We start from the raw sequence: 10,913 nt of genomic DNA on the forward strand, positions 1-10,913 counted from the left end.
AAATAAAAATGTTTTTATTTGTTTAAAAAAAATCTTTGTTCTTTGAATATTATTATATAAATGTCATTAATAAATACAAATTTTTTTATATAAATATTATAATTTAATTATCAAATCAAATTCCAAATCACATTTTAAATTTTTAACAAATATCAAAATAAAACCAATTGCACGGATTCAAAATCTAAATCCAATTTCAATTCCAGTTCCAAATAAGAACCGATTCCCATTTTTTAGGCATTCAAAATGTTTCATCCCCTACACAAACCAACCAGCAAAACCATATATATATATATATATATGATATATCCCTTTGTCTGTCTACCCTTCTTCATCAATATTCCACGCTTTAATTTATATCTTTTCGCACAAATCCCATATTAATGCTTCATTTATCAAACAAGTGTTTCTTAATTTGTTTTCTCAAATCTATATATATGCAATATAAACATAGACCTAATAAATTTATATTATAAATTTCCATCCTTAGCTTTTTTCTATTATATTCCTTCCTTGTATTTTAATTGTTCTCCCACCAAGAAACACAGATCACAATATATATAATACATAGAAAGAGCAAATTAAAGAAGAAGATCGAAAATGGATGGAGAAGATGAAATGCCAATTCCACTTAACTCTTGCATGACACCTACAATATCGTCCCATAATCACATGAATATAGTAATCCCAGCAGCAGCAGCAGCAGCAGCAGATGGCAAAATCATAATGCCAATATCTGCTCTTCATGATCATCACAACTTGCAGGAGAAAAGGGGGAATATGATCAAGTACAAAGAATGCATGAAAAACCAGGCGATAGCCGTGGGAGGAAATGCGACTGATGGATGTGGAGAGTTCTTGGCCGATGGAGAAGAAGGCACCATCCAAGCTCTCTCTTGTTCAGCTTGCCACTGTCACAGAAACTTCCACAGAAAAGAAATTGCTTCGGAAAATAATATCCGTTACAATGAATATAATTTCAATCCAAGAATTGGGAGGAAAAAAGTGCTCTTCTTGGGGCATCATCATGATCAGAATCAAGAATTCTTGGAGCATCATGCTGCAGCTCATGAAGGAACAGTGCTGCAGATAATTCCCTCGAGAAATTTGGTACGAATGGCCGGCCGTTCTGAGTCAGATGAGCAGGAGGAGGAGCATGGCGGCTGCAGCGGGGTAGTGAAGAAGAGGTTCAGAACAAAGTTTACACAAGAACAGAAGGAGAAAATGCATGATTTTGCTGAGAAAGTAGGGTGGAAAATACACAAGGTGGATGAATCAGTGGTTCAAAGCTTCTGCCAACAAGTTGGGGTGAAGAGAAGAGTGTTAAGGGTTTGGATGCACAACAATAAGCATAATATTAATGTTGCCAAGAAGATCAATCAACCCAATGATCAAAACCTACTTAATTCGGATACCAATTAATAATTAGTATATATGGTTATCAGAATTATTATTTCGATCTATATTTAATTTTTTTTTTTATGAATATTAAGCACTAGTTATTGTCTTTTTTGGGTGTGCGTTGGGTAAACTGCGAATATATGCAGTACGAGGTAAATCTGCGTAAGATTGCAGCATACGCACTCAATCGATCTATATATATATATATATATATAGCTTGAGTTATATATATATCTCTTACTTGATTTGAAGATCCATGCATGCTAGATAGTTCAGAACGAGTTTCTTCTAATTTGTGCTTGTCTTGTTCTTTTTCATTAATATATTTGGTTGAGATTTTGTTTGAAAGTACTTGGCTTTTTGAAGTGGGTAAATTAAGCTTACGTTTTCTAAATGTTGCTTTTGGAATTTGTTTATATATATATTTGGAGTAGTATATTAATGCCTTTTGGAATACTGTGAAATCAGTGCAAAAGACCTTAAAATATACAAGCTGTAAAAACCAAAATAGATATTGCATGTGAAAATAGTTGCATGTTAAATATTTTATTTAATTTTATATATTTGCTTAATAATTTTTTTTTTTAACATTTTTTGTTAAATTGGACGAGGCCAAAGATGAAAATGAAATCCTCGTCCTCGAATTTAAAAGCCATTCTCATCCCCTTTAATTTTTCTAATCAGAGATTCTGGTCTCAGTCCTTGCGGGAACTAAGCCTCAATCCCTTGGGGAATCTTCATTCGGCCGGATTCCACGAGATAAAATCTCCATCCCCTCGATCTTCAAATAGTCTAGGAATGGTGAGGTAGGTTTGTCATCCCCATCTTCGTATTCTCGACCCCGAGAGCATTAAATCTTCATCCCCAGAGTTTTAAATTCCTGTTGAGTTGTCAGAATGTCATCAAATTTATTTAAACAATATTAATACAAGAATCCAATTGTATGTATAAATATTAATATTACTTAGCTTAAACAATACAAAGACTAATAAGTAATGGTTTATAAACAAAAATATATTGGCACCACAACATTATCATGAGAGCGACAAGTCAGATCGTTAACGTGATTTAAGAGTTACGTACATATTTGGATTTTCTTTTAATTTATGATTTGTTAATTGTTATGAAAAGTAATTATTATTATTTTTTTGTGACGTGGGAACCCGCAGCCGCTACCTTTCGGTGCGCTCTGGGTAAACCCCCGAACTAACGCAATAGTCTGCAAACTACGTTAGTCAGGTTATAAATCGCACTAGGCAAGCCATGTGTAACAGGTTAGTCCAAGAAGGTGTTGGCAGGAGGAATCGAACTTTTGGCCTATGACCAAGAGTTCACCTACTCCACTAACTTGGACAACCACTTAGGGGCTATGAAAAGTTATTTATTATTTTTTTTGTGATGTGAGAACCCGCAGCCGCTACCTTCGGTGCGCACTGGGTAAACCCCCGGACTAACGCAATAGCCTGCAAATTACATTAGTCAGGTAAACCACACTAAGCAAGCTCTGTGTGACGGGCTAGTCCAAGAAAGTGTTGATAGGAGAAATCGAAATCCTGAACTCTGGCCAAGAGTTCACCTACTCCACCAACTTGGACACCTCCTTAAGGGTTTATGAAAAGTTATTAAGAAAAGTTATTATCATTATTATTATTATTATTATTATTATTATTATTATTATTATTATTATTATTATTATTATCTCCAAGCAACTATATGGTTAGGATTTTTTCTGATTGAAAAATAATTGTCATGCCTAAGCGAGGTATGCTCCCTAGTGAATCTAGTTATATACCTAATTAAATGCAGATGGATATTAAGGGGTTTTTTTTTTTACCAAGGATATTAAGGTTTTATGAAAGAGAAAGAGACGTACATTATTGTCCATCTTTAACGTGTTCGAAAAAGTAGTTATCTTCATGATTGCATTTGCAAGTTTTAGGTCTATTAACTCTGCGCATGACTAAGTTTTGTTTCAGCATTCATGTGCAATAAAGCCCTGTATATAAAGTCATTTTCATTGATACCCACGTCAAAAGCAGTGCAAGCAATGTGCTGAAAAACTGAAGATAGTAGTTGGACGGTCACTCACCATCTAGCATCTAGAGACTTAGGCGATACTTAAGCGGGACATAAACGATTTTTTTTCTTTTTAGTCTAAATATTTATTATACCTTGTATATTTTAATATTTTTCCAATATTTTATCTTTATCGAATTCACCTTCTTAGACGACTTTTTTTAGTCTAAATATATAATTATTCTTGCTTAATATTTATCCACTAATTCCTATTTATCGAATTCAAATTCAAAATACATGGCATATTCTTCGTCTTTATCCGATACAAATTGATAGGAATTAAAATAAGTCAAATAATTTATTTTAATTATATATATTATATATATATATATTAATCTAGACGATCGCTTAGGCGGATTTTGAGCGATCTAGCTAGAAGGTCAATTAATGTAATAACACCCAAAAACTTCAACTATCTAAAAATCGAGTCGGTGGACAACCGTCTAGCGCCTAAACGCCTAGACATAGGCGGTGTCTTTTAGAACACTGAGTACAAGTAGAGTTAATTCGGAGTAATTTATCTTTTGGAATTTTATAAAATCTGATATTATATACATCAAAATTTTCATATCTATCTAATTTTATCAAATATATTTATTTAATTTAATATAATATGTAAAAGTGATCACGAACATTATAATCAAATTAACTCTATATATATATATATATATATATATATATATATATATATATATATATATATATATATATATATATATATATGGGTAAATTATAAATTCATACACAAACCTATTTTCATCTTACATTTTAATACCTAACCCATTAAAACTTATTTTCTACTCCCTGGAGAGAGAAAATTTTGTTTAAAAATACCAATTCTACCCTTATCTATTAAAAATCCTAATAAATCACTAAAAAAAAAAGGTGAGATAATGGATACTAAAAACAAAATAAATCCAAATAGTATTTATATAAAAATTCAAATTAAAATCAAAGAACATAAACCATATCATATACATGCTTATGTTGATACATGATCAAGTATGTGTCTAGCAAGTAAACACATACTCCCAACTCATTATTGGAAGAAACACGACAAAGGATTAAAAGTTCGAATAGGAGATAGATCAATAATCATGCTTAATACAGTAGCAGAAAAATTAAAAATAGAAATAAAAGAACAAAATTTGTAATACTCATTATATATCAAATAGAATCAGGAATGGACATTATAATAGGAAATAAATTTTTAAAAGAATATCTTTCCTTTACACAATTTGAAAATTACATAACTTTAAACAAAAGATCATCAATTATTTATATTCCTAAAATACGAACAGCATTTCGTTTAGGAAATGAAGGATTTACAAAGAATTTTCATAAACGAAATACAAATCCAATAGAACTAAAAATAGAAAATATTTTAAATTAATCATGAAAAAGAAATCATGAATAAATTTCATGATATTTGTTCTGAAAATCCTCGGGACAAAATTAAGAAAAAAAAACAGTTCATTGCTTCAATAAAAATTAAAGACCCTAATATCACAATCCGTGAAGCACCAAGAAGATGCAACATGGATGATGTAAAAATATTCGAAAAAGAGGTTCAAAAATTACTAAAACTTAAGATAATCATCCCAAGCAAGAGTCCACACTCTTCACCAGTCTTTTATGTCAGTAAGAAAGACACTGATAAGAAAAGAATGGTAATTGATTATCGAAAAATGAATAATGCAAAAATTATGGATGGATATTACATCCCAAACAAGAATGATTTACTATCTTATATAGGAGGAATGAAATATTTCTTCAGTTTAGATTGTAAATCAGGATTCTGGCAAATTCAGCTAGAACCACAAACACAATTACTTACATCATTCAGTTGTCCAAAAGAACAGTATCAATGGACTGTATTACCTTTCGGACTTAAAAAAGCACCAGGTATCTTTCAAAGATATATGGATGAATCTTTTAAATCATATGTAGATTTTTTTTGTGTTTATATAGATGACATATTAATTTATTCAAAAATACTAGATCAACATTATAAAGACCTCATGACAGTATTAGATATTTGTCATAAAGATGGAATTATACTTTCTGAAAAGAAAGCACAATTGTTTAAAACAAAAATAAATTATTTAGGATTACAAATAGAAGATAAAAAACATTGTTTACAACAGCATATACTTAAGAAAATTCACGATTTTCCTAGTGAAATCAAGGATAAAGATCAATTAAGAAGATTTTTATGATTATTAACTTATTCTGGAAATTACATTAAGAAACTTGCAGAAATCAGAAAACCTCTTCAGGTAAAACTTAAACAAGACTACAAGTGGAAATGATCTAAAGAAGATACTAATTATATAGATACTATTAAAAAAAAATAATTAGTAATCGATCTTCCTGAGTTATATTTTCCTTCCAATAAAGATATAATAATAATTGAAACAGACGCTTCAGATGAATACTGGGGAGCATGTTTAAAAGCTTATACAGGAGAAAGAAATTTAGAAGAACTTACTAAAACAGCTACTAGAAATAATGAAGAATTATACAATTATACATCAGGAACTTTTCAAGGTGCACAATTAAATTATCATTCAAATGAAAAAGAATTATTAGCTTTAATATTCACAATTAGGACTTATGAAATTTATCTTATTCCTAAACCATTTTTAGTAAGAATAAATAATATGAATTTAACATATTTCAAGACAAGGAAAATATCAAAAAATGCAGGGAGAAATGCAGCAAGGCTAATTAGATGGCAATTGGAATTGAACCATTATCAGTTCGAGATCCAACATGTCAAAGGAACAGATAATTCATTACCCGACGCATTAACCAGAGAACTTCATCCAAATTATATTATCCGTAGTAACGGAATAACAAAAGAGATCCTAAGTGATCCAGAAAATGACCACGAGTCATCCAAACATGCCTTAGAAAGCATGGGGAATATAAATTGATGAAATGAGATTTATATTCAGAGATATGAATTATTTTATGACTTTCAGTCATCCGAACATGCCTCAGAAAGCATGGGAAATATAAATTGATGAAAATGAGATTTATATTCAGAAACATGAATTACTCTATGAGTAAAGACAATCAATCTCATTTATGAAGATTGATTCAATTCTCGCAAAAGAATTTCATAAATGCAATGATACGCATAATAAAACTATCTGAGTTACTCACGAAAAAGAGTTAAATTTCTAACCATTTATATATATATATATATATATATATATATATATATATGTTTTATTGTGCAGGATGGAACAATTAAATCAATTAGAAGAACAATTGATTGACATAGATGAAGAAATTCAGATTCTTCAACAAAGAAAAAAGAATATAAAAGAAAAAATTCAGAGGATTAAAGAAAAGATGACAACATCATCATCATCATCATCCTCACCAAAAACTCCAATCAAGTTAGCAACTCCATTTAACAAAATAATGGAGATGAATGAAAAATAGTCAGTGGTTACAGCCAACACTGATAACCAAGAAAAAGAAAATAAAAAAGAACCGGTGGTCACAGCCAACACCGAAAAAAAAAAGGACGTTTAAAAGTGCCCTTGAAGCAAGAGAAAGAAAGATGGTCAATCTGCGACCACAAAAACCAATTTTTGAAAAAACAAATTACTGAATTCTTTGAAACACTAAACTATTTAAGAATAGCCAAACCATCTGCAGAATCTTAGCTACAAACATGTGACACACAGAGCATATCAAGAGCAAGAACACTGCAAGGTGCTCCAGTGCATGAAGTCGCAAGATTCTTTTCAAATGGATTATTAAGTGGATTGAAAGTCAGTCCCAAAAATCAAGAAATAGAACTATTTCCATATCAGTTGAGAAATAGTATCATCCAGTTCAAGAAAGCAGTCTTTAAGAACGATCCAGTATTAACATTGAGTATTCACTCAACCCTTTCAAATTGGGATGATAACAAATTCTATCAACCAATGGTATATATTCAATGTCGAAAACAAAAAAACAAGTTTTTATTCGAAGGATCAAATGAAGAGAAACCAGTAATGGATATCTCAACACTTCCTGAGATAAGAATAAAAACATTGATTGACATGATCTCAAAGACAGGAAAGATTGATGGAAACTCAAAGGTTAAAATAAATTTTGCAACCAGTAAAATTTTATTAACCACTGGACACAAGGAGACAATCCAAAAGAAAGAACAAGCCATGTTAGCTCAATTCGAAGCTCCAATCTATGAAGCAAGAGTTGACATGACCCGAGAAACCCAACAAATGCTATGTCAAAGACTAAGAACAATGATTTTCACTCACAAATGTGGACATTGCCAAACCATTCAGACAGAAGAAGCAGCTGTCAAAGAAGACAAACCAATAAAGAAATGGTCCGAATGTACTAGTGATTCAGAAAGTGACACAATGTAAAAACAAATGAAATCGTGGACCACACCACATGTTAAAGGCATCCACTCAGATGTAAAATGAGCTGTTTTCCATTATGTAGTGTCGAGTGGTCCCCCCCCCCCCTTTTCTTTTATTATGTATGCGTTTCTCCACGTCTATAAAAGGAGATGTTTTGTGCTGTAAAAAAAAAAAAGCGAAGTTTGAGTATCTCTCTCTTCTTAAGTTTCTTACTATCTGGTTCATACAAGACGTATGAAAACTATCAGAAACTAAGAAACATAAAATCAAAAACAAAAATAAGTCTTATGGCTAATAACTAAACAAGCAGGGCGTAAGGAAGATAAGGTTGGAAACCAACCATTGAAGATTCATGGTTAGAGTAAACCTGGAGATCCAAAGAGCAAGTACCATTTGATCAAGTGATTGTTAAGGGAAGGCAAGGATTTGGCCTCTGCTCAAAACCAAGATTCATTCAAACAAGGTAACCTTCCTAAATCTCCTGCAGCCCTTAATTCAAAGAAATATTCAAAATACGTTAATCATGTCATCATCCTTCATAAGAAATGAAAGATTGATAATAAAAAACTGGTTTGAAATAGAAGATGATCATGAATATGATACATTTCATGAATATCGTTTAAATAATTCTGATTTAACCATGTTCGAATCAATTTATCAACTAAAAGTTGTAATTATAACCCATGAATGGAACCAAACTAATCTGAAAACATTTATCTGTTATAAATGAATCAGATCTGTAAAGCCATGAATGAGAAAATTCATAAGAATTCGAAGAATTTCGCAACCTGGTATCAGAGCGGTTAATTAAAGCAGATTATTAATGCCTGGATTAACTTTAGATATTGAGATTAAAAATTTATTTGATAAAATAATCTTACTAAAAGATTTACGTCAAATAGATCAATTATGGAATAAAATAAAAGATCTTCAAACCTTTTATTTCAAAAATCATAAAAAAAGAACATTTTTCAAGCAACTGGAAAATGATAATTCAAATTTTTGAAAATGATGAAATTGAAGACATAACAATATATTATGAATAAGAACAAACTTTGTTATCGAAATCCGATCAACAAAAACAAAATAATAAAAGTAACAATTTTTACTAAATGAAAAATGTATGAAAATACGAAAATGAATATCTTTAATTTATATTTTCAAAATATAAATTTTGATATAGAAAATTGTGAAAACAATTTGAAACATCTTAAAAATTGTCAATCTTCAATTAATAGTTTCGAAGATTTTCAGAATTTATTAGAACAGATAGATTCAACAAAAAAGCTTTTAATAGCCTTAAGAAAATTAAGAAGTTCTATCATCTGTTAAAATGACAGAAGTAACAATTCCAAATCATAATAGTCAGATTGATGAATCTGAAGAGAACCAAGAGTATAATTTGAATATTATATTTAATCAGAATAAGTTTGCTGAGATACAAAAAATAGGGTTTTCTAATTCAAAAACAAGACCAACCAGGAATATTAAGCAAGATTTCAAATTTTATTAATCCCAGAAAAAATTTAATTTATTATTCGATTCGTACAAAATAACGATCTTGTAAAATAAATAACGAATCAAGGTCTAATACTCTGAAGTTATTAACAACTCAAGATATTGATATCATCATGGCAAAAGCCAGTGAAAAAGAACGATCTGAACTGAAATATGTTCACATTGGAGGAATCGAAATAATAGTATCAGCTCACTACCGAGAAAGAATAAATACACCAATTGAAATCACAGTTCGTGACAAAAGGATACGTAATTTTGAGGATTCTATCCTTGGAAAAATTGAAGGAAACTTATGTTACAAAAAGATGAAATTTTGTATTTATCTACAATACAATATATCTTTTTTTGATAAAAACATAAATGACGTTTTAACTTTAGATTATTACTTTTATAGAAATAATCTTATGTTAACAGGAAACCATCCGATCAATATAAACTATGTTTTCGGTTTAGCAATAAGTAATAATTCTCAAACAGGAATAATTTCAACAAAACCAACTATTTATTTCTGTTGAAAAAATGTTTGAAAATATTACAAGAATTGAACACCCTCGAAAAGCATTTATTGAAGAAATAAATCCCTATAAAAGATGGAGTTCAGATGACCTCCAAATCACAAAACAGTCTGTACCAAAAAGATCATTATCATTTGCTAGAAATGATGAAGATATTCTTGAAAAGATTGGAACCATGAATCAAAATATTCTTAAAATTAAACAAGCTATTGTTAATGAATCAACTTCATCGCAATGACGTTCTTAATAAAATTAGAAAAAGATCTAGGAGATTTAAAAAATAATATCAATAAGATCAATCTATCAATACAAGAATTAGAGAAGAATTTCAAAGAATATATTGATTTAGCAACAACTAGATTAATAATTGAACAAGAAAGACATAGTAATGAAATATTAAACTATCTTAAGGAAGTTCTTCCAATAGATAAAGGAAAAAGGAAAATGGAAGAAGAACCACCATTCAAAATTGGATCATGGTATAAAAATCCCCTTAGTTATGGCAAACATAAGTATGGAGATGTTTAGTGAAACAGACTCATCTGAATCTGAACAAATAGGAGTAAATACAGAAGAATTATATCATTCACATCAGGAATCAGAACAATACAGATATATGGATATTTCAGAATCAGAGTCTGAAGATGATTCTAGACCACAATTAAATCTACGAACAAATGTAGAAGGTAGTGGTGGAAGAGATGATGAAGAATTTAAATACAACAGAGACCAATACTCTGGATCTTATAAAGATGTTAGAGACATTCTTAGAGAATCAAAAACATCAGGATTTGTGAAACAAAATATTTTAGATTTAGGTTGTTCAACAACTAAAGAAAGAAAATCAAAGATAGATCATTGGGCAAATGAACTATCAGTACAAATTCAATTAACACCATTATTAGACAAAAGTGAGAATATTCAAGTTTTAACTCATGGGATGATAAAAATGACATTGGTAGGAGCAGTAAGAACTTGGGCTGAAAACCTAGTAATTACTAATCTA

The 10,913-nt window shown here is 30.1% G+C and overlaps 1 protein-coding gene across 1 annotated transcript; it reads left to right on the top strand.

Moving 5' to 3' along the window:
• The first annotated feature begins 621 nt into the window (after nucleotides 1–621).
• LOC140867252 (zinc-finger homeodomain protein 4-like) lies at nucleotides 622–1,585 on the top strand. The gene has a single exon (XM_073272328.1). It carries the CDS (start codon nucleotides 643–645, stop codon nucleotides 1,420–1,422), a length of 780 nt encoding a protein of 259 aa, XP_073128429.1. The 5' UTR covers nucleotides 622–642; the 3' UTR covers nucleotides 1,423–1,585.
• The last annotated feature ends 9,328 nt before the right edge of the window (nucleotides 1,586–10,913 follow it).

Source organism: Henckelia pumila, chromosome 4, assembly GCF_033568475.1.
Source record: "Henckelia pumila isolate YLH828 chromosome 4, ASM3356847v2, whole genome shotgun sequence".
Lineage (NCBI taxonomy): Eukaryota > Viridiplantae > Streptophyta > Magnoliopsida > Lamiales > Gesneriaceae > Henckelia > Henckelia pumila.

What these genes read in the sequence shown, in the direction of transcription:
- LOC140867252 (XM_073272328.1), top strand. Translation starts at nt 643, where the DNA reads ATGACACCTACAATATCGTCCCATAATCACATGAATATAGTAATCCCA.